At 36.2% G+C, this 25,513-nt stretch overlaps 1 protein-coding gene across 6 annotated transcripts in view; it reads left to right on the forward strand.

Annotated features, from left to right (window-relative positions):
- The window catches only part of AP3S1 (adaptor related protein complex 3 subunit sigma 1), a 55,905-nt gene that overhangs the window by 15,360 nt on the left and 15,032 nt on the right, over positions 1–25,513 (forward strand). For 3 of the 6 annotated variants that reach the window (XM_014257089.2, XM_005528135.3, XM_088054412.1), the window contains 2 exons: positions 3,145–3,252; positions 12,354–12,996. In XM_014257089.2, coding sequence (XP_014112564.1) covers positions 3,145–3,252; positions 12,354–12,482 — 237 coding nt within the window. In that variant the 3' untranslated portion in view covers positions 12,483–12,996. Of the gene's footprint in view, positions 1–3,144; positions 3,253–6,189; positions 6,232–12,353; positions 12,997–25,513 lie in introns of those variants that run through there. The other 3 variants (XM_088054414.1, XM_088054413.1, XM_014257088.2) reach the window with 2 other exon arrangements.

Consider the following 25,513-nt stretch of genomic DNA (forward strand, 5'->3'; position numbering starts at 1 on the left):
TGTACAGTAGTATTAGTTGTGCAGCTGTGACTAATTTGATGTCCTCTCCATTCTTCCTTTTTTTTTTCCCCCTCCAGTTTAAGTTCAATCAGTATTATTGTAGGTCTGAGTACAAAATAGGAAGATGCATCTGTGAGAATTTAGACTGCTAAATTGTCTTTAAACTGCTGATAAGGTAACCTTGTCAAGAAGCATAATGCACTGAGCCTTCACAGTTAATGTATGAACTTTCTCTTGCCAGATATTTGTGGCCTGGCTTGTTAATATATTGCAAGTGTGCAAAAGGGAAAAACAACAACTGCTCCTGTTTGATCTTGACAGTTATATTGGGTGCTTATTTGTGTGTGCTGTTTGGAGTGAAACCTTTGAAATATTTGTATTTTGTCTGGTCTGGTATTGAGAAAAGTGAGGATTGGCTAAGTTATTTGAATGAGAGCTGTTTTGTGTCTTCACTTCTTGGTGGAGCTGTGGGAGGTTGCTTTCTTGCAATTCTTTTGTGAGAGCTGCCTAAACATTTTTTTCTTGTAAAAAGATGATGTGAAATGTAGAATAGTTAACCTATGTAATCTCAACAGCTGTTGCCTCCTTAGTAACATTTTATGTGGTATTTCTGTAAGGAAATATTTATGTTCATCAGGTATTTATAATCATGCAGGACTCAGCAGTGACTATAGTAACCTGGAGCCAAGACAGATGCTTATTCAAGAATATTGATACAGTATGATAAATTCCTTTGGAGAGTAGAATATAGATGGGAATGAGTGTTCCTAATATGCTGTAGCAGATGAGGACTTGGGGTGTCATTGGAGTGTAGTTTGTACAGGAGAGAATTTAACTTCTCCTTTAAAAGATCATCTGTACTACAAGCAGACAAAAAACTTGATGTAGCTGGAGCAGGACATTTTTACATGTCTTGTGAGGAGGAGGTGCAGGTTTGTTTTAGTCTTGCACTGGTTCCCACACTGAATCCAAGAGTCTAATGCTTTCTGATGGAAAAGGCATCACTGAAAGCTATTATACAACTAAAATAATAGAATGCATTCAGCTAGGGATGTAAGGGAATACTTTTGTGTTTTTTCATGAGTTTTTGGCACCTATTGGAATAGCTCTGGGAGTATCATGATCTCTTGCAAGAGTTTATTATCTAACCAGAACAGTGAACTATCCAGAATCAAATTTCTTGAAGACAAGAAAATGTGTTTGACAAATTTTCTTGAGAGAATTTTTCCTTGATACATTCCTTCCTTGAGACATTCTTCTTCATGGTTTTAGAGAGTGCATCAAACATAAATAGGAAACACTCTTGATTTTTGTAAAAACACTTCAGAATTGTTACTGCAAAACAGCAGTTTCAGGTTTTTTAAAAAGTTGGTGTTCTCAGCAGTCAGATCCCTTTTGGAATATAAGATGTCCATTTGTTGTGCCTTCAGTCCTTCACTTAAGTACTATTTTGAATACACTATTGGCGTGTCTTTTGCACTTCATTGCTACTTAATGTGTTTTTATTTAAGATGCTTTTGTTGTTGTTTCATTAGGAAAATAATCAGTGATTTTTTTAAATAAGAAAAGATAGAGACAGTAATGTGTATTTGTACTTTTAATATATATATTTGCAGTGAATTTGCAATTTGAAAAGAAAAACAGTTACTGTTTATTTTTGTCTTGCTGCTGCTTGCATACAAGCAAATATATATTTAAGAGGAGGGAATCAATGGATTACAATAGTTGCATAACTTACTTAGTCAAAGCAGTGATTTCCTTTCATATGCAGATTACCAATTAAAGTTAATGATATGCTGTTATTAAGAAAACCATGCCCTTTAGAGGAAAAGTGGGGCAACACAGAATAGTCAAGTTTCTTTAAAGCCATCTGTACTTTGAACATTTTTAAATACTGTGTGTTGGACTTCATTATTGCATCCTGAAAGTACAAAAATATTCAGAGAAAGGTAAGAAGCATGACCCAAGGTATAGCTAAAGGAAGAAGTTCAATATTCTAGAGAGGCAAAGGAGTAAGAAGTATATAGAAAGAAAGGTTTTGGAAGAGCCCAAAGGGGCCTGAAGAAGAGCTGTTTTCAGCCTTTCTAGATTCATTAATTTAATATTTGTACAGAAATGCACTTAAAATTTATCAGGGAAACAAATTCAACTTTGTTTTTGAGGTATGGCACAAAACCAAGAACTCTGTTGGATTTTGATGTACTACCTCTGGGTTATTTGAGATTTACTTCTATCCTTGATCCACAGGGAAACTGGGACAATGTCCAAACTAGTAGTTAGAATTACATTTTGAGATACCAGATTCCACATGTTTATTTCTGAAAAGCAGAAAAATGCTCCTTGTCTTCAGATTTAAATAGTAATATGGGATTAAAATATTATACATTGCATAGTAACTCTGGACTTTTACTAGTAAGTGTGCAGACGAATGCCTTTTAAAAAAGAAAAGAAAACCAAAACAAGTCTTTAATACGCTTTGAATGCAGACTCTGAAGCAGTGGTTCATGAACCAGGGCTTTCAAGGGAAGAGACATCCTCAAGTCAGGGCTTCAGGGAAGAGGGATATTTAAACATACCCATTTCAGTGATGTCCTCAGCTGGTTTATGTGCTCCTGCAGTTTGAGTCCTAGCTGTCGGTCTTAGCTGTAGATGCTGAAGACTCCATATTTATCAGGTATCACACAAATGTCAATTTTACTTCTGAGCCAAATCTTGGGATCTGTGCTGGGTGAGCATCAGAATCTCTTTCTTCTCAGTTGTAGTCCAAAGTAGCGTTTAGACATCTACTTGTGAGCAATTTGTTTAGTCTTGCAGGACCTGTTTCCTAGAGGTGTTACTGCTGTTGATGCTACTTCGAACTTTAAAAATTGGATGGAAAATGGGAACAAAGAAAGAGGAATGTGGAAGTTGCTTAGTATTGATGAGTGGTAGAGCAGATGAGTTTGTAACAGAGCTGTGAGCAAAGAAGGTACCGGAGAGAGAAACATGAAATTATGAGCTTTGTTCCCAACTGGCTTTAGATTAAATGCTAACATTAACTGACTTACAGCATACATGTTTCCCTGTATTGAGGTACCTAGACTATCTTTCCAGATTGTATGGAGGATATTTTGCATTTTTGAATTCTCTTTTGGTCTCTTTTAGGTCCATAATATATTGGCTGAAATGGTCATGGGTGGAATGGTTTTGGAGACCAATATGAATGAAATTGTCACTCAGATTGATGCTCAAAATAAACTGGAGAAATCTGAGGTAAGAGTGATGCAGTGTGTAGTTTCTAAACTGAAAAAAGGGTTGTAGTAAATGCATGCTATATAACACTCTTAGTCCGATATAGCAAAATAAATAGTGTAAGCTGCCTGCTTATAGTGCCAAAAATTTGCAGTGTATCTGAGGGTGTTGTACCTCTCATCATAAGTAATAACTGCTTAGTCGCTGCTGATGAGATTTTGCATTTTGTATCTAATAGCATTGTGCACCATTGCTATTAAGATACTTCTGTAGTTCTCTAAGTTTCTCTTGTAGAAAACCTTTTATTTCCAGCCTACTGGTTATGCTGGGCTAGTGACTTCATCAGTTAGATAAAATTAGATAAAGAAACAAAGTGTGTCTTCAAAGACTACATACTTCTATCTGATAGTATGCTTATAAGCACCTGAAATAAATAGCAGCAGTAATACTGCAATACAAGAAAATAAATTGGACTGAAATGAACTAGATAGAATTTAAAGCCCAGTTTTAAACATTTCAAAGTAAATATGAATTAAGAAATTTTGATAATCTGAGCCTTTGGTCTTTAGTGAGTGAGAAAATGATATTGTGTATTTGCCCATAACAGGCTGAGTGAGGGATCACACATGAGTTGTGGGAATCCTTTTTCAATTCAACGGTTATTGAATTTGTGTTTAGTAAAGACATTTAGATCAAGAAAGGATCTTAGAGCTACTTTATATTTGATACAGAATATTACTGTCCCTTTAATGTCACCATATGTGCCTTGTAAGCCAAAACGCTGCTAATAAATGTTAGCTAAGTCTGTGCTGGATTCTAAATGATGAGAGTAATTCCACAGAGTACATCAAACAGTAGTATCCAAGTTTCTGAACAAGCCTTTGCTTGAATTGGAGACTTTCTTAAGGTGAGGTCAGCTGAGTAGACTGAAATCTTCCAGGTGGCATAAATATGAGCTAAACGGCATTTTAGGAGAGGACCTAGAGAACTTCTTCATTCTAACTGAAGTGCAATAAAGAGAGAAATTAATTTTTCAGGGTTTTTTTTTTTTGTGGTACAGCGTGTACTATTCTTCTGATTCTGCAGTCTCAAGCTGTGCCACCTCCATTATTTAAATACATTTAATTGTTTTGCACAACTCCCAAACAATATCTAAGAATAGGACAACAATATGTGAAAAACAAGAAAAAGCTAGGTATGATATTACACAGTACATAGCAATATACATCTGAAAGGATTCTGTGCAGACTTTGAAGATGTCCAAAGTGTTAATTTTAATGTTTTTCTCACACTCAGAATGAAGCACTGATCACAGAGATGAATATTTGGAGTTATTCTCATAAATTTTTACTATGTTTGAATAACTTCTGTATACATACATTTTTCCTTATTTGATAGAAAAGCAGCCGTGTTCCCAAAAAGTGAACTTCCTGAGCAGCTGTGTTCTACCATGTATTGTGTATGTATTGGCTTAATCTGAAAGCATTTAATTATGTAAATTCTGTTACCAAATCAACTTTGGACTAATCTCTGACTAGTCTTCTGAAACACATCAATTCAGTGCACCCAGCAGCAATACTCGCTGTCTTCCATTGTTCATCAGTAAGTCATTCTTTCTGTTAAGAGCTTTTAGTATAAAAGTAGATGGTAGATGATCTGAAAAAAACACATAGAACTTGAAGTATATGCAAAGCAAATAGAAACTTGTTCCTTTACATTCAGCAGTGAATTATAGAAGATAAAGAAGTAGCAGTGATAAATTAAAACACTTGGTGACTGGGATGAAGCAGAACATTTCACAGTCTGCTCACCATAAACACTTTCTTTTTCCTTAGTTCAGTGACTGTTTTCAAATTTAACAGTTACTGTAATGCTGAGATGCATCACAATACCTGGTAGTTATTTCCTTACATGATTAATAATTCGTTTCATGTATATCCACAGAGATTTCCTGATTGCTATTTCTTTTTCTTTTGTCTTCTTTGATAAAGATTGTAAATCTTTCAGTATGTCTTTCCTGAACACATATTTTCAAGACACAAGCAAATCCATGTAAATCAAAATAAGTAATAGCTTAATAAATTTTGAATTCTGGTCACTGAGAAATCAAAACTATTGGATCTTCTTAGTTTCCTTTAATTTAAAAAAAAAAAATAGAAATTATTATTGATGTAGTCCCTAGTTTATAGGAGTGCCACCTGTGCCCACAACACTGTTGTGTTTTAAAGCTTTAGTCCCTTTGGCTTTTAGACCACTATCATACCTCTTGCATTTACAAAGCAACTATCTTAAGGTTAAATTTCCTTTTCTTTTATAGCTGAAACAATGAAGCAAATAAAGCTGTAACTGGGTTATATTTTCAGAAATACTTCAGTTTGTATTTTGCCTATCTGGCTTTCAGTAATATACAAAAATGTAGCTATTTAGTATCAGGTATTTGTTCAGCTTTGCACTAGGTTTCTAAACAGGCTTTCTGTTAGAATTTAGTGAAAAAGACTGAATGTATTTATTAAGTTCACATATATTTGAGCAAAGTTATCAGCTCAAGGAATTTGTTCATATTTTCAACAGAGATTAATTAAACCAGTATAAGGGAGTCCCTAGCTTTGATTTGTGATTCAGCTAATATTGTTTGGATGGGCTGCAAAGGAAACTATTTGTACCCTGAGCAATGTTGTCTTGTATGCCTTATTTCCCTGCCTTTCAGTTTAGTGTTATTCTGTGGGTTTCTGGTCAATCCTAAAACCAAAGAATTATGGTGATAAAGGGAGGGAATTCTTTGGGAGAGGGGTCATGGGGGTTTTATTCAGAGCTTCTGGAAGTATTATAGGTAAACCTGGGCTACCTCTTCTCTATTTGGAGTGTTCAACTGCGTGTGATTTAGACTTTTAAGTTGGGCCTCATTTTTTTCTGAACCTCCTGATCTTTTCTGGCTCTTTCCATTCTTCTCTCTTACAGACCTTTATCTTTCAGTCTCCCAGACAGGACAGGTAGACAAAGGTATTGCTGACTTTTAGAAAAAAATGTACTTTTAACAAAAAGGGAAAGCAAAATGATGTCAAAGGCAATAAATTATGTAGGCCAGACTCAAAAATTATGTGTAAAAATACCCATACTAGTCCTTGTAGCCTACTTTTTGTGCTAGTTTCTTGTAGTTCCCTCATCTTTTTATTGGCTATAGTGTATTTTACTAGCTTTTCATTGACATCATATTTTTTATTTTATTTCTCTTCCTGCATTTTAGAATTTAACTTTTCTTTGATTCATTGTTAACAAGTAAGGGAGTATGAACTTGCATGAATATTAGCCAAAAACCCTGCTAAATTATTGTCAATAAAATATGAACACACAGATAACAAGATCTGATGATATTATACAAATAACTTCTTTGTTGGAAGAATTTTGTCCCTGATAATCTAAAATATGTGAAATGTAAAATGTGAACTCTTTTGCTTCACCATTTAGTATTTCCTGATAAAAGTGATTTTACCTGCTTGCAAAGAGAAGTTCCAAAATAAACTTAATGAAACATTAAAAATCCCACCACCAAAACCAACTGAAATAGTTCTGTATAGAGAGAATGAAATTATCAGTGCAATTTGTAAAGATGATGTAGAAATTCTGAAGTTGATCATCCAGCCTTAAGTATGTTGAACATAGAATGAGAAGGACTGTCAGCATGTACTCAACTTCAGATGTACATTTGCTGTCAGTATAATCTGAATGTTTGGATTTTGCTCTAAGATATCCTGGTAACTGCAGTCCCCGAACATGAATGTTAACAAAGAACAGAAAAAGGAGAAGGAAATTGTATGTTTGAAATTCAGTTTATGGTCAATGTCACCTGGCATTTGTTGTTTGAAACATTTAGTTTAGCTCAATAGTTTGAATGTCAGTCAGTGTTAATGGCAATTCTTCAAAATTAATTTCCACTTGTTTTAAGTCTGTGTACTCAAATTGCAGGTATTTTAAACAGGTGGAATCTTAAGCAGTTGAAACTTATTTAATTTATGAGTAGCTTTGCTCTTTACATTTCATGTGATCTTCCTAGGATATAGTGTACTGCAATACCATTAAGATTTAACTATAACTCCGCAATTGGATTTAGTAACACTGAGTTGTAAAAGCATTAGCTAGAAATAGTTTTTTGGTAACATGCAACATTTTAACCTAAATTTGAGGTATGCTACAGCGCATGAAGAACATCAAGGACGTGGCCTTCCTCTGCCTAGTATGTTAACTAACACTTGTAACATATAGTCTGTGTTTCATTGGTAACACTAGGGAGCTTGAGCTCAGATTTTTGGTTTGTTTTGGTTTTTTGTTTTTCTTTTTCTTTTTGTCCAAAGCTACTTTTCTTTTTCTGTGTTCTGCTCACACATATTGTTTTTATTTTTGGGTCTGGCAATGAAAAACAAACAAAGTAATAATTAATCATTCCCATCCATTACTCCTTTTGTGATTCAAGTGCTTAAAATTTCTAAGAGTATGTCTTAAGTCTTCTTATCTGTTTGGCCTCATTTTGATATACTTGCAGACTTCATTTTGGTTTTTCTCTAATTATGTTCATTTATTTAACCTCATGAGCAGGGGACATGATCATTCCTTTATATTATGTATTGCATCCTTTCATGATTTCATATCCCTGCTGCTTTGAAGTCATACTTGTTCTGAAAAAAAGCATTGCTGTGAAATATCAGCAGCAGAGAGGTCCTAATACCTCTGAAGTATCTGGAAAAGGGTGGCTTATTTTGCAGTGTTAGCCTTCATTATTTTGTTTTCCAGTAGGCTGTGTTTTTTCTATATATTTATTTTAGTGCTAGCTAGCTCTGTGTAGTTATTTGGGATGACAGTTGGAACATTTTTATTTGTATATGCATATTAACAGTTTGTGTGATGTGCAAGACTTTTCCCGAATAATCTGCATTTCTTTTCAAAGAGTGAAACAAGGTTGCTGGGATCACTTTGAAATGAAGTTACCAGTTGGGCTTTCTAAGAAAGGGTGATGATAAGAACAAAGAAAATAGATTTCTATAGTGATTAATTATGACCAAAGTAAATTAATGACAGCTTATGTTTCTCACATGATAGATTAGGACCAGGAGAGTAAAAGTCCTTTTATTAAATGTGTCCATTTCAATCTATGAAATCGTGTCTTTTTTGCATATATAGTATTGCTCTTTAGAAGTATATGAACATGTTTACAAGCATTTTTTGCAATAATGGAACCTAAAATTTTAATATGCAGTATTTCAACATTAAAGCACATCCTTCAACAAGAAATGAAATTTGAGAGTACAAAGGAGCTGCAGCAAAACTGTGTTGTATTGGCTTATTGTTATACCAACTGTATGCAATTCATATTGTCTTTCTGAAATTGCATTTATTATGTCTTAAGAAGTTTTAGTTTCACTTTGCTTCAGTCATTTGCTTGCTGTGATAGACAATTCATCATTCACTGCATGTTTAAAGCTTGCTACATGTTTTGTTTTTTCAAGTGGAACAGTTTTTTCTTTGCACATCACCAATTTACCTGCTGAAATATATGATAAATAAGGCAGGTGTAACTTGTTGAGTATTACAGTGAAAGCAGTATTAATCTGGTGCCTCTAGAAAATGCCTCGAAAGCACATGGGGCTGATAGTATTTACTTGCTGTACTTTTTGTGTTTGTAAATACAGTTCACTTCCAGGAAAAGAAATGGAAGGACTGCCTACTAGTTCACTGCCTAACATGCTAATTAGTTATCCAGCTTTGGAGTTAATGTGCTTTTCAGTCACTTTATCTATTAGACAATTTTTTATGAACTGTTTGCTCTCTTAGAAATGCTGTGTAACTGTATTGTGCTTGGTAGGGTGGACATTAATTGTGCTAAATAACATCCTGCTATGCATTTTATGTATCCACTATTCTACAAACCTGCTTAATACAGAGGATTACAGGAGAAGAGAATGTAATAATTTGAAAATCTCTACTCCTGCATCTGATAGTGAAAGATAATGTCTGTAAAAAAAATAGGTAATCTGATAATCACAGCAGTTTTGTCAGGGATCTTCACTGATTTTGATCCAGAATGGTCCTCATGAAACATGACTCCAAGCTGGGAGCTGTGACTGTGTAGTGGGGTGGAAGGGCAGTGGTCATGTCAATTGTGGTATTTTTAATAATTCTCAATTGTGTCTCCATTGTATCCTATGCCATTGGGGCGGGAGGCAGGGACTGTAGGTCTGTATAAAGAGGATAGTAGCAGGTAGGTAAAAATAATGACCAGTTATACTAAAAATGTTATTTTTCCATTAAGAATAAATAACTTCCCTTAAATTAATGTAAAGAATCTCCATCCAAATCACCCAGAAGACGCCTCTCCTTTGAATTGCCAAGCATGTGCTACCATGTCATTACTTACTATATTTTTCTGATTTCCCTTTCAGTTGTAAATTGTATAATTCATTGCTTTTAATTAGTATTTTCATCTCAATGGAAGACAGTTTACATTGCCCCATTTTGCTTAGTGAATTTTTATTCCATTGCTGCAAATAGAATTTAAAGGATTAAAAGCATTTTTTGTTTTATCCAATATGACTTTGCTGGTAGTTACCTCTTGATTTAAAATTAGTATTTCCAAGTTCTTAGATGTAAAAGGACAGTGTTGGGCATCTTCATGCCATGTATGCTGTTTTTTTAATAAATAGAAAGAAATTGCAAAGTCTAATACTGCTCCTTTAATTTATTGCAGATTCAAGGATGCAGATTTTGGATACTTGCATTTCTTAATATTGCTAGTGTTAGGTCCAGGTTTTCCCCTTTAAGAATATACTGCTATTGAAAAAGCCTCTGAACTGAATGACCTGATAGACTTGGTGATGTTAAAGGAAATGAAGGAAAAAGAGGGTTTAAAAATACTTCTTTGCACCTTTTGAGTTTTAGTTAGTCTGTACTTCTGAGAACTGATGATTTGGGTTATGTCAGGACGAAAGTGAGAGCAAATCTGGTTACATTAGAGATTCAGTTTTCTGAGCTTTTTTCTCTGCCCCCACATTCTTTTCCCAACTTTGGCATGTCTCACAGAGGAGGGTTTGACAGGGAAGATACTGTTAATAGATGACTCAGTTTTCTGGTCTCTGTTTCTTCTTCTGGGAATCATCCCATGACTAAAATATAGGGATTTGAGATGCTTTAGCCTTTCCACATAGATGGTTAGTTCAAAATCAGAAACTTTAATCTGTTTATTTTGGCTTGGGTTATTTTTCTGAAGAGAGAAAGAACAGTAGGTAGGATTTTAAGTGAAAGATCTTACATTAACTTGACTTCATGTTTATTTCTTATAAGAGAGCAGTAAAAGGGAGAAAATATTTTTTTTCATATCCTTCCAGAAGGAGAGTTGGTATCTCTAGATACAGCTCTATGGTTGTGTGTGGGGTGTCTCTCTCCTTTTGTGTAGTAGACCAGATGGACACTGTGGAAGTCAGATATACTCCTCAATAGTTTTGCCCTACACTTGTAATGGATCTCAGTGAAAACCAAGGTTATACTTGGAGTGGTATATACATACCAACACTTTTTAATAATCAAATATGACACAAACTTCTCAAAGTTTTTCTTCCTTCATTTGCTGTATTTCTTGTTCAGAAATACTTTATGTGCAAATAGGCTGGTTTTTTCAGTCTTTGACAAACCTAAAGACCTTCCATTTCTACAGGTTTAGTCTTTTTAAAAAAACAATTCCTAGCATCTTGCTTTGTTTCTCATAGATTGCTCCTTTTTACTGGACCTGCAAGACGCCACACTCAAACTAGTAGTTGTGGAACTCACATGGTGATTTTTATTGATTTTGAATGTTTTTGATCTTACTTTTAAATCATCAAAATAAAAGTTAATTATTTTTACATACTCAGAGGATTTGGAATATGATGTCTTTTTTTCCTAATAAGTGCTCTTCTTTTGAAAATCTTCTGTGCCTTTTTTTTTTCCCTTGCAAAAATAAAAATTATTTTTACTCTTGTGGCAAGCCTGAAGTAAAACCACAGTTCAAATTCTAAATCTACATAGAGAATCTGAACTTTTAGGAGGAACATTTCTGTACCTAAAGTGAATAGCATGCTTTTTTCACAACATCAGTTATAGTAGTAACACTTACTAGTCTTGTTTTAATAGTTCTTAAAATAACAAGGTTTTGAATAGGTGTTTTCAGAAGCAATATGGAAAGATGAATTTTGGTATGTCTTCAGGCCTCTCAGCTGTAAATGGTTAGCATTCCATAATATACCTCAGTGTATGTGTAAACTTGGCAGCTACTTTATCTAAAAGCACAACTAAACACAAGTCAGTAATTCTCTATTGTAAAACTTGCATGTTTATACAGAAACGCTCTAGTTTTGTGTGCAAAGAGACTGCAGTAGAGGGCTTTAATGAAAAATAGGTGCTATTTAATTTTATAGTTTAATTTGGCATAATTTTGTTATGTAATGCTCAAGGGGATGCAGATATGTTAGTTACTGTGGAACAACAGATTATTCTAGTTTTTCCATAGAAATTATCTGTCTGCCTGCTCTTTATCACCCACAAATGCAGGGTGTTTATCCTTTTCATCTTAGTCTAAGCCACCTTGAAATACATGTGTGTATATATATATATATGTATATTTGTATGTGCATATAGATACACACGTGTGTGTGTCCATTGATTTGACTGACATTCAGCGCCTTGTTACTTTGAGGCTACTTCTTCTGAATCTGTAACCAATGTTAGTCAAGTGTGAACCATGTGAACTTTTAGAATAGGTAAGAGGCAAAGGCAGCACATAGGACACTCAACACCTCAAGACTGTCAGTTCTATAACATGCACATTACATGTGCTCAGATAAGCCTCCTGTTCCTTCCTCTCATACTTTTCCATCCATTTGACATTACATGTTTTACCATATAAAAAGGAGTATGTGAACTGTTTTCTCTTTCTGGTTTAATATTTCCAAGTAACCCATTTCATTCCAAACACAATTACCATGTGGTTTTTCTAATTGTGTAACCATGGAAATACTTGAAAAATTAGTTGTGTATATTGCTGGTGAATCTTCTTGTGACAAACTTTGCCTGACTTGCATTTTTCCTCACTTTATATGCAGGCTGGTTTAGCAGGAGCTCCAGCCCGGGCTGTTTCAGCTGTAAAGAATATGAATCTGCCAGAGATCCCAAGAAATATTAATATTGGTGACATCAGTATAAAAGTACCAAACCTACCCACTTTTAAATAACATGGCTACTCCAGGTAATACCAAGGAAGAAATGTAATAGAGATTTACTGCATAATTGTTTACTAAATAAACATGTCTAACTTTTACTGTTCAGATAAAACTCAAGGTACTGCATAGACATAACCTGAAAAATCAGTGTGTGGAGTTGAATGTTGCTTTTGTCTTGTTTGTGAAATTAAAGGAAAGGGGTAGTTCCCACGTGATTTCTAAATTACATTCCTATGCCCTTGCAAGGCATATCACTGTGTCTCAGCTGCTGCAGTATTTTGGGGAAGTATTGAAGATATTCTTTACTTTGTATAAACTATAATGCTGAGGTTTTTTGTATATTCACCAAAGTCTCTAATTAGTGCGTTCTTTACTTCTGTTTGTGATGATTATTTAATACTTAAGTGCAGATGTTGCATGAAAACATTTAACTCATGTTTTGTTTAAATAAAATCATAACAAACTGGACTTCGAAACACCTGTTTTTTGAAGTCTACTGTTTGCAATAAACCATGTTATTTCCTAATCATGGAGCCAATTGACTATATATAAGTACTGTTGTAGCAGACATTGATGTTGTAGTTTAATCTCTGAAGGGCTTACACAGGGGTATTGTGCTGAACATGTTGGCTCTTTACATTTCACACAAAAGCTGATCATTATTATACTAAAGGAAAAAACTGCCTTTACCGAAGATCTGATGACTTTTGTTTACATATACATGTTGATACTTACACAATCTGATAGACTTTTGCTGATGGTCTGACTTTGTTTTGGGGAAAAATGGGCCCTGTGATTGCTCTGTGTTGTGAGAAGCACAAAATGGGCTGAGGAGATTATATTTGGGCAGTTCAAACCTGTACATGAAAGTCTATCAAATAATGTGATAAAGAAAAGCACTCTGGAAAGATAAATGGGGATACTTTAATAGGGCCTCTGTGCCTGGTGACATTTGTGATTCTCTGCATTGAATTGGATTTGAGAGACATATAGAATTGTCAGGACCTCAGAGAAATCTAAGTGCTATCACCTCTGCGTAAGTTGCTCAGCTCTTAAACTCTTCTGTGATTTAAAAAACATAAAAGGGGGATAGTGATTGTTTTTTATAATCATGCTGTTAAGCTCTGTGTGATGTACAAGTATGTTTAAATAAATAATAAAAACATCATTGGGATATTTAAGAATACCTTCAAAGCCTTTTTTTTCTCCAAAAAACTACTTAGTCAATACTGTATATGAAAATGCAATAATATCAAGAACAACAGATTTCAGGACGAGTCTGAGAGGGACTGCACTACTTCAGGGATTTGGATTTGATGTAAACTGAATGTTCTTTTCCTTTAGTTGAATGTTAAGACATAGTCTATAGGATAAGCTTTGAAGCACGTCACGTTTTCTGTTTGATCAACAGTAACTAACATATTTTGGGAGCATTTGAGAGAGAAAAGGAGAAAGAGAAATTACTTTTGAGGTGGAAAATCTGATACAATCCAAGGAATTTTAATGTATTTCTTAAGCGGAGAATAACTACTTCATGTATATTCTTTGTATTACATTTAATAAACATTAAACATTTAAAAAATGCTTTTGAAAACAGAGTTGCTCTCTCCAAACCTCTCAAAAAGAATATTTATTCTTCCAAATCAACTTTCTTAGTTTGAGGCTTCAAAAAATTTCAGGTGCCATTTAAGTAATTAACTGCCTCTTTATCATTTGGACCAAAGAAATTGAGAGAGTAAAACATGCCAGCCATTTTTGTTTTCTCCCTGTGAGGTATTCCTTAGTATTCCCAAATTGGACACCTTAGCTAGTACAAAACTGAAACTTATCATTTCACCTGCCTACTTTTGTTTATCTTCTTAATGCTTGGCACATGCGACATTCAAAGTAAAGATGATGAAAGCTTTTTCATTATTGCCCCTGTGATGATATGGTTAGTTGTCCTGCCAAAGGAGGAATAGGACATTTTGAAACATTTGGTACTCTGACCTGCAGAATGTTCTTTTAGCTATTTGTTAAAGCAACTCAAAATTTCAGAAATTCTTCTGAGTCCTCTATTTTTGTCTCTTTCTTCTCTCTAGTTCTTATTCAGATTTGTAAGCTTATGTAGTTAAAACATTTTTCATTCCTTGCTGATAAATATTTTCTGTATTTATTTGGATGAAATACCCAAAAGAAAGTGTATCTGAGATGCATCTTGACATGAAACATACTTGGGATTACCTTCTCACCTGCCAATAGCCAGCCTGTCTTTTGTTTTAGTGAGCTAGGTCTTCACTTTTAACAATTATATGGCTATTTTAAACTCTTTTGTTTTAGTTTAAGCGGTTTTAATAATGTTGTCTGTGCTGATTTTCTCTGACTTGATGTGTCTTCTTCCAAAAGGCTTTTTCTTTGGACAGCTCTCCTTTAGATACCAGGCTTTTCATGAAGCTTCTCTGTGACTAGCCAGCAAAAATTTAATGTGAGGCTGTAGCTCAGAGCTGGTGCTCTCTTACTCAGGAAATCTTCAGATAAGAAGAAATGCTTTATCAGATTTTTCACACTCCTTTCAAAGAGAAATTCTTATCCATAGAAAGGCCTCAATGGTAGGTAGCACTTTCCCCTTAAGTACACACAGATGCTGTGACCATGTCAGCTTCCTCAGGGTAGCTGAACCTGTCTGCATGCCACCCCTTTGCCAGAGGAGTATCTTTACTTTGCCTGGGGAGGTACTGTACTGCTGGGAAAGGGGATACTTGCTTAGTAGAAATTATGGAGGTAGTATCCTTTTCCTTTACCATCTAAGGCTTGCCTTGTGCTACATTCAGATATTCATGGGCTTGCCACAATATTTATCTGCTTTTGTTCTTCACCTTCATGAGAATGATGTGCCTTTTGAATTCTTTCTCTTATTTCATCAGTTTGCTCTCAGCTGCTGCTTACAATTTAAAATGGAAGCAAAATGTGGGTTCTAGATGATTAAACTCTTGATTGTGAATTTAAATGTTTTTAATGCTTTTATAACAGAAAAAACCCCACCCTTAGCAGATACAGGTGAGAAGATATAGGTGTTCGTGTGTGGGTATTTGTATGTTTATGCATGTATAAATATATAAATATATTTTACATATATGTGTGTGTGTGTGTAGATATATAAATATATATAATATCAGTCTTTTGCAGGTTGTTAAAAAGGGGAGAAGGTCCTCTTGAGTCATCTGTCAGCTGCAAAAGACAGGCAACTAATTTGCCATTCTCCAAATCCATAGGGTCTGCCTTTTAAGTGGTGTTCTTAAGGGTACAGGTACCATGTATAAAGGAATCACTGAAAGACATTTTTCCTAACTCCAGGCCTCTCTTAGAACTGGAAGATGGATTCTTCTAAACAAATAGAAGTGCAGAAAGGATGATATTTCAGTAGGGTGAATGGACATTATCATCTGCCTCCATAGACTTGGAACAGAGCAACTAGTTTTCTTACTGGGGCAGGGGCAGTAAGTACTGCTGAAAAAGCATTTTGGCTCTTTTTTTGTTAGAAGGTAAGTATCTCATGTTGGCAGAGAATGCTGTATGAGATACCGGCAGCACAGACAGTACATGTGCTGTGCCATTGTGTTCCTCTCTCCTCCCTGGACACCACTCTTTTGAATATATTATGGGGAAAAGGGAAAATTTTACATTACAAGTGTTTTCAGAATTCCTCCTCTTATTAAACAGCTGCTGCTGCTGTGATTCATTCTGCTTAGCGTGGGTAGGTGGAGGAAAGTATCATTTGTTGCAAGGAGAAACAGGTTCAACCTAAAAATTCAAATTGGTGCTGCCTTCCTGTGTGCACATTTGACCTTTTCTTTCCAGCAGCGCATTCCAATAAATGCTAAAATTAGCCCTGAGTTTTACTTAGGTCTATGATAGTCAAATGAGAACTTGCTAAAGTTCTAAGGGTTACCTCATGAAACTCCATGATACAGAATTACAGCACATGTGGGGCATACTGAAGGAATTGTCTGCTTATAACTGTTACAGGAAAACAGAGCCTAGGTCTTGCAGAAAATACATTTCTCAAATTTTTCACAGAATATTCATAATTTTTAGGAGGAACAAAGAAAGTGACCAAGTGCTGCCAAAACCTGAATAAAGGTAAATAATTAATTTCACAAAAAGTACTGTTTTGTTATTTGCTGGTAACAATTACTGTAACAAATTATAAATCTTTTTCCACTGAGGGAAATGATCTGTCCTTGCAATTTTTGGTGTTCAGTGATTACCCCAAAATACTCAGTCAGTGCTTTCATTCCATGGGCAAAAGCACAAAGGTAGTCACTCTGCAATGTTAGTTGGTCAGCCAGGTCTCTTGTGTGCTGGTTTTGGTCTCGTGGCACAGTAGGAGTGCAGTCTGACCTGGGAGCAGCCACAGGTCAAGATGTCCTCTCTTTGCACAGAGCAAATATGCCCATGACTGGAATCCTAGGGACATTGGAGTTGATCCAGCATCCATCCCATGAGGCAGACTGACAGGCACACTTGTGACATATTCCACGGCTTTCCTGCCCAGCTGGGCTTTTCTGAGACTCAGCAGCACACACAGACTTCTGGTGTCCCTGTCTATGCTGGCTCTGCTGTACAACCAGCCAGAAGAGCTGCTGGAGGAGTGGAGCAAAGCCCTCTCCAGATTCTTTCTGAGCAGAGAACTATGAGCTTGTTACCAGAGCTGTGTATAGACACAGGCCTGTTAACGACAGCTGTGGGCTGCTTGGATACACACTTCTCTGTAGTCTCCTTGTTTATTGTTAGCTTTCACAGGATTCTTCTTCTCATGAGATTGTTAGGACTCAGCCAGCAGAGCTGGTGTGGGACGTGAGTTGAGTGTCACAGTTTGGGAGTGTGCTGGGTTACTGCATGACCCGTGTGCATGGTAGGATACCTGTGTGATCAGCACTCTTCTTGTGCACCTGAGAAACTTCACTGGTGTAGCCACAGTGTGTGGCACCCACATCTTCCCCTCTAAAGACCCATCCGAACAAGTTTGACCAATCTGCAGAAGAGAGAGAAGCAAAACTAAAATGGACTGTGCATTTGAAGTAGTCATTATAATAATTTTCTCTGCTGATACGTTTCAGAACAGCAAAGATGTTTCACAATTCAACCAACCATCCCATTCCCAAGTGAGGTACTGTTTTACTTCATGTGAGAACTGTTTGGGTCAGAGGACAGAACTCATAGTTCCTTTCTGTTCCTGAGACACTGTGACATGTGTCATTGCTTGCCTGCCTCTCATACAAAATCTCTTTCCACAGGGAGGGCTGTCTGTGTCTGTCTGTCTGTATGTCTTTTCTGTATTTTCAGGAGAGGTACTCCTGCAAAATCCAGCAGGGCACATCCTGGCTGCTGGTCCTCCTCAAGGTGTAGAGCAGTCATTCAAGATGTGACTGGCAGCATGTAAAACATAAACTGAGAGACAGTGAGTTGAGATTTTATGTTAGGAAAGAATTCTTTACTGGATGGGTGGTGAGGCAGTAAAACAGGTTGCCTATAGAAGCTGTGGATGTCCCACCCCTGTAAGTGTGTAAGGCCAAGATGGAAAGAGCTCTGAGCAACCTGGTTTAGTGAAATTTGTCCCTCTCCATGGCAGGGGGGTTGGAACTATAATTGAACATTTAGTGTTCAATCCCAGACATTCAGTGATTCTATGAATATGTTTGTATATAGAATTACGTTAACACAGGCAACTGCATCCTGGCTGAGGTTTCCCTTTCTCTAAAATCTTTTAAATCAAGGACAGGTAAAGGTTGGTTAGAGACAAGCCCTTCTGTCGACCTCCATGCTGGAACTATAGTGCAGGCAAAGGAGGGAGAATGAAAGTTGGTATGAAAGCCTCTTACCAGAGGGTAACTTGAGACTGTAGTATAAAACTGATGGTCTGTGGAAGCCTCATGAGGTGTTAACAATTGTCCTAGGGAGTATGAGGCTACACAAAAGGCCTAATCCAGGTCTTCAGCAAGAGATGCTATCATGGAGATGATCTTCAGGAAAAAAATTGGCAGATAGGAGCAGAGAGAGCATTTTACACTTCAAAGTCAAGCAGGAAATCAGAAGGAAGGAAATAATAAGAATAAATAAGAAATAGTGCTCATCCTTTCCCTCGTGGCATCAGTGTAACAGATTGCAAAAGCTTGCAAGTATTACCCTATTAAATGGGACTCCATGGCCTTGGAAATTTCAGTTCTTACGAATTTTACAGCCCATTTAAGTAGTTTAGTTCCACTATAGTATCTCTTTAGTTTGGTTGCACTTTTCTAAAATACTTAGTAATATACTTAGCAAATATACTTATCCAGAAATACTTATCCAACCATTTTGAGTTGGCACAACACAAGTTACAACCTGTCCCAGCTGTGTCCCCTCCCAGCCTGCTTGGAGTGGGGTGGTGTCAGAAAAGGCCTTGCTTGACACTGCAGTACCTGAAATGGGCGTGCTATCTATGCTGGTTGGTTACAAATCCAAAATACAGCACCATACATGCTGCTATGAAGAAAATTAAATCTGTCCAAACCAATTCCAAGGGAATAGTAAGAGAGATAGTAGGATGAGGGAAGATGATGTGATAGGGTAGTAACTCAATAAGATGTTGCATTGTGCATGAAGTAATTTTTTTAAAATTTATTCTTTCATAAATGTGTATGGTGAAAGGCTTCCTGCTAAATCTCACTTAAGTTTCCCAGGAGGTAAATACCAAAGAGAGGGCTTGGGCAAAAAGAAATTGGTAGTTTGCAGAGCAGCTTAGAAAGGATGCTGCCCAAAAGCCGTAAGAAAAACAAGTGTAGTTAAGGTTGTAAAAGAAGAAGGAGTTGAACGGGTCATTTTATACTCGGGGAATAAAAGTGTGACAGAATTGAGAAATGTAGTGCAAATAACAGTGTCATTAATAGCTAGTTATAATGTATAATAACTGTACTACTGTAATAGTAACATGTAATAGTATCATGTAAAATTTCAGTTTGTAAGAGTATAACACAAAGCCTCCTGATCAAAATCAAGAGTGAAAATAACAGTTTGTTTCACACTTCAGAGTTGTATTTAAAAATTCTTCTCTGACTGTAATGGTGTCTATCATCCACTTGCATTCAGGGTGCACTCTGACAATCATACCTGTTCATAGGAGGACACACTTCTGGAATTTCAAATGTCTCTCCTTGTTCCTCCCACTCATCACTCCTTTCTCACCATTTTTTAGCCAAATGATTCCAAATAAAAGTTTGAATATGGTGGGAGGGCTAGAATTGTTAATGGACATGACAGGGCTTTTGAGTGAATTTTAAAAATGAAGGTGCTTCACTCACTTTCTCCCAAGCTGATCCTCTAAGTTTTACCTTTGTTACCAAAAATGTGGTAAAATAAAAAACTCCTTAACACAAGTAGTATAAAGAATCAGGCATTCCTTATTTGGATGGATACACAGGGGCATAGCTCCTCCAAGATCTGTGTATGCTGGGTACAGGAATGTTTCTGGTTTTATGCTGCATTTTACACACATATTGATTGTCCCAGAAAAAAACATGATAGTCATTTCCCTAAAATGTTTCCCCAGAATGATTAATGTGTTTCCCTTCCCCTTTATGTATGTGTTCTTCTGTCCTGGGGGGTCTCTCTGATGGTCCCTGGTGGTCATAGACCCCACTGTTCCAGGTGACCTGGCTGAGTGGACAGGGCACTGGTGAACTTTCCAGAAGAAAATAGAGATAGTCCATTGCCAGAAGACATGCTAGTGGCTTTTCACTTAGTCTTTTTGTTACATATAAATACTGTGCCAAAGGTTTGGGAGTTCCAGTGACATTTAATGGCTGAAGACCTGTTTAGAACATAGAGTTTCAGCACAGGGCCAGTGCAAATATATTACAATTATTTTCTGTTCCCAAGTTAATTATTAACCATATGTTTTCTTTTCCTTAGCAAAATTGTTCTCTTTTCCCCTCCCTAGCTTCTGAGTTTCAGTATTAAAAAAAGGCTCACTTGGAGTTTTTGTAGAGGTAAGGTTATCATCATCATCATCATCGTCATCATCATCATTATCATTATTACTCTTTTTGATTTAGCAGATGAGGGGTTTGGGGAGGCAGTTTCAGCGGAGCGCTGGTTTACACGTAATCTGATGGACAGCTCGGGTTCACAGCTTTATGTGTGGGAAGACCTTGTAATTCACTTGGTTACAGTACGCATGGGGAGCTGCAGACCCCTCACTTTAGCTGGAGAAGGAACTGCAACTCCAGTGTTTCTGTGCAAGAGACCACTAAACTTCCTTGCTTGACGTCAGGCAAGAGTGGTTTTGACAAATCCAATGATTTAATGGATTCAAATGAAAGAAATAGAAAGCCTGGGAATGTGAATAGAAACTGAAAAAGGGCATTTCTTGGCAAGAAGAGAAAAGGAGTTGAACAAAGTTTGGAAAAAGCAATTTGAGAGAGAGGTGATGGAAAAAGTCACGGGAAGGAGGGAGGCACACAGAAGCCATATGTAGAAATTTCTGAAAATGACTCACAAATGTAGGATGGGAGGGTAGGAATCAAGATGCTACTGGAAGACTTTGGCATAAGGTGAAGTTAGAGAATTGCTGGATGAGAAAATCAGCAGGGGCTGTGGCCTTGCTGCAGAGCCATTTGACTGAATGAACAATATGAATTCCCTTAAGCCTGTGGGAGAAATGTGGGTTCTCTGTTTAGATGGCTCTGAAATGTCTTCTGCAGGTGGACAGACTTTCCATCATAAATGAAATCTTAATACCAAACTCACATTGATTTGATTTTGTGAACACAGAAATATAAAATACATACATACATATGTACATACATATATATATAATCAATTTTTTTCATGATAGAGAATTTGCATGAATTATGCTAAATATATAATATTAAATTATTAATTATATATAAGTATTATTTGTATATAATTGTAGATATAATTATAAATATACATTTAAAATTATATATAATTTTAAATTATTAAATATATATTTGCTAAAGTATACAGGTCCAAATGAAAGCTATACAGCTGCTTAGGCTTGGAGTGAGCACATAAAAGTTGTGTTTTTATTAGTGCATTGTTTTAGTATAAACTTAGAGTTAAATGGTACTGCATGTCACTTTCTGGTTATGGAATTGTTTGGGTGGAGGGACTGGTAGAGAGACAAATGTGAATCAAGGTAGGGCTGTAGGAGTTATTGCTGATGCTTCTGGAGGAAAATGGGATCTGATATATATATGGAAATTCATTAATGTGACATTTCAAAGTTTTGTGGGAGTTGTGTGTGGGACAGGGCTTAGGGGGAAAATGAGATAGATGGGTAAATAGAGAGAAACACAGATAAAAGTACAGTCATTTATTATTCTGTTACTTTTTGGAACTCATAACTGTGAAAGGCACCTTGTCCTAGATGAATAAATCATAGCCTTACTTACATGGCCTTACTTACATGGCAGTTTTGTCAAAATGACTCTGCAGTGGACACAGTGACCAAGAAATAAGCACAATTGTCATAATTAAACTTAATTTATCATGGTTTCTTTGCAGTTTAAAACAAACCTCCTACAAAAAAAAACCCTGAAAAACAGTACCCACACAAAATTTCCATTTTAGGCAGCCATTCTTCACCTTCCTCTGGTTTCTGTTGGACAGAGTCATACAAAAGTAAAGCAGTCAGGAAATTGGAGTTGTAGCTGTCTAAAGTGCACTTCCGGTCTGAAAAATCACATGCCCCTAATTAACAATTAATAGGATACAAAAAAGAACAAACAAAAAAGAAAACAAACAAACAAACAAAAAAAAATCCACGAGAGGTTGTGAGAACCGAGATACTTATATTCCTGGATTTTGTGTTTGAAGTTTGGGTTGTGCTTGAATATGTTCTTAACTGCCACTTTGAGTATGAGAATAATCTTGAAAAGTAGATCTTCAAATGTTTTTGAGTTTGAGGTGGTCTGAGCAGTTGTGACTGGGATGTTTTCAGGTCTGTTAGTGTAGTAGAACACTTGTTGAGCTCTGCCACACTCAAGCAGTCATACCACTTGTAACAACAAGGCAGTGTTACTTCCTATTGTAGAGCTTTGTAGTGACAGCATAAACATCCTCACTTAAAGGAGATTGAGGATTGTGACCTAAACTGTTTCAGCTGTGATGATTAATTAGTGCTGCTAAGAAGGAGGCTGTGCTTGGGGAAATGAAGGATAAGCACACTGTTTTTTGAAGAGGTTGTAGAACTTTGGGCACAAAATTACTCTATTGTGACTCACTGTATTAATTAGAAACACACCATGTTTATTTGTATCCCTAAAACTAATCAGCTAAACTTATTCCTCCTCTAGGAATATTGAGATCCATCTTGTGTTTCAATGGATAACAAACAGAGGCTAGCATTTTTGTGCTCAGCATCATTGTTTATTTAGAAATGTCACAATTCTCTACCACATAGCAATTCCCAAATGCAATCACTTGTAAATCAATACAGAGCAGCTTTTTTATCTGGGGAGAGGGGCATCAATTCAGCAGATTATGAATTTTGCAAAATTAGAGTTCTGTATAAGGTGTTTGGTTGTGACTATAGCAGTTGACGAGTGAATCTGAGCTGACAGGAATTTTTAATGACAGTTTTCACTGCATGCAATTTTTGCTTAAAACCAAAGGAAGTACTGGTAGCACTGGCAGCACTGGTGCATGGACAGCTAAAGCCCAGAAGTACAACAGTAGTTCCAAATTAACAAAATGTCATTATCTACTCTGAACTTCTCACTTCCAGTTTCTTTGCAGGAAATCTTGAAAAATCTTGGGTTTCTCCCTAAATGGCACAGGAATAATTTTCAAAGTGGGTAAGTTTCCAGGCACTCCTCCTAACCTCATCTAAACTGTCTTAAGACACCATCTTCCTTACTAGTTAAATTTGAAAAATACCTGTCAAGTCCTATTCACTAAAGATGAATTGTAGTATTTATTTTTATCAGACATTTCCCTAGTGAAACACAAGTGTGGGAATTCAGGTAAAATGAAGCACCATGAAGACCTAGATTGTGAGGAGGTTCGTGGAGTTTAGCAAGACGTTTCAAAGGTAGCCACATTGAATCAGACTTGCGTAAGAAAGTTCTGTATGGTAAACAGCTTTTCACAATTGAATCCTAATGATATGGAGGTTTACTTCAGGCCTATAGTGCAGGTTTTTTTCCTTCTTTGTATGTCAGCTGATAGAAAACAAAGGTGTGTTTGTACAAGTTTTCACTTTTCAGAATTGTTTCCAGTTTCTGTAATTGAGACTGATCATGTTGGATGTGAGTACATTCCCCATTATATAAATATGTGATTTTGAAATGCAATACATTACAGTGCTTGTTTTATTTTAATATGACTACATAAAAACAGCTTGTTCCCTCAAGACCCAAACAAACAAAATATGTTCTGTATTTACTTCATGGGTTCAACCACAAAAAATTTGACCTTATTTGCTTAGTTTTTTTCTGTCTGAAAACATGCAATATCCAACACATTCATCTACTTTATATCAAAACCACTTTAACAGATGATTTTTTTTTCCCTCAATATGTGATATCTCAAAGTAATAGAAGATGGACATTTTAGTTTACTGTATGGTGCAATAACAAAAATCTAATATTTTCAGAAGGTAGAGAAAATTCTTTGTTTTAAGTGGCACTTAATGTTATATGGGAGAAATATGCCTGTGTTTATAGATGCCATTATTTGTTTATAAGAAACATTTTATCTTTATATAATTCTTCATTTACCTCCCATTTAATTTAAGTTATGAAGGTTGTAGGGAGAGGTTAGAAGCCAGGCTTATAGCATCTGGAGTTTTTTTTTCCTTAGTCTTAAGCACCAGGAAACAGGATCAGGAAATCCAGAGCTCTTACCATAGAGAATGTGTTTTTCAAAAAAAGTCACGCTAGTTTTAACAGAGTTGAACTTTTTGTTTGGGACTGTACTCAGAATTAGTGGAAACAATCAGTGTGTATAGCTGCACACTGGGAAAGAAACCAATATTTGCATTTCTGAGACCAAGCAGTACTGATCAAACCAGCTTCCTTGACGCCCTTGTACCTCTATGCATAGAACTGTGACCAGAACAATGGAAACTGAAGCTAGATCTTGCTTTGAAGACAGGGCAGCTTTATTTAACTGAGTATTTTTTAATGGGACTAAAGGTTTAAGCAAGTTTCATAAAATGTCCTGAAAGTAAGATGAGGGGCTGAACCCTGTGATCAAATTTGCCAGCGTTGCTCCATGCATTTTTGTACTCTTTTGTATTCTTTTGGGACCTCTAATTCTGGAAGCCTCTTTGATACTACAGTTTGCACAAACTCCTCTAAAGAGTGCAAAAATTAGCAAGGACTGGCAGAGAGTGATCTAAACAAGTCTGTTCTCCAGGGTCAACCTCAATGACAAGCTCAGCATCATTTTGAAACCACATACCATATCAAACCACAAAATCCTAACATTCCTAAATGATTCAAAATATGGCTGTGTTTGCAAAGACAAGAAGGTCCACTAGACCATGTTTAAAACACCTAACTACTACTGTCCTAAACCAAGGTTCATGAAATCACTTTGGACCTCTGCTTATGGTGTTCTTTTTTTTAGTTAGAAATTTGTTTGCAAACAGAAAAGTTCTTAGAAGCAATCTAAATTAAAGTTCTTTCTTTACATAGATAAAAATCCCTGCCTGTAATCTGCCCAGCTGTAGATTAATGAACTAATGATATAGGCTCTGTCTTAAGGAATTGCAGCTCTCCATCTGCCTGCTTATTTGGATTGCCTTCAAGATGTCAGAAAGAAATAGTCAAACAAGATTTAGTAAAAGGGGATTGGAGTGTCTTTCTGCCACCTGGATTTCATGGCCCAGCTTCTTCTCCAGTGGATTTAAAGAGCTAGGCTTCTGAGAATCTATCCACCCAAGCAACGCAAGACATGGAAAGGATGGTATCATGGAATGCATGGAATCACTAGGGGGTGCTGAGAAAAGAAACAAGGATTAAGTGTTAAAAAAAAGCACAACAATCAGTGTCTGG

Source organism: Pseudopodoces humilis, chromosome 4, assembly GCF_049639895.1.
Source record: "Pseudopodoces humilis isolate 2021_Gansu_Grassland_sample_001 chromosome 4, ASM4963989v1, whole genome shotgun sequence".
Taxonomy (NCBI): domain Eukaryota; kingdom Metazoa; phylum Chordata; class Aves; order Passeriformes; family Paridae; genus Pseudopodoces; species Pseudopodoces humilis.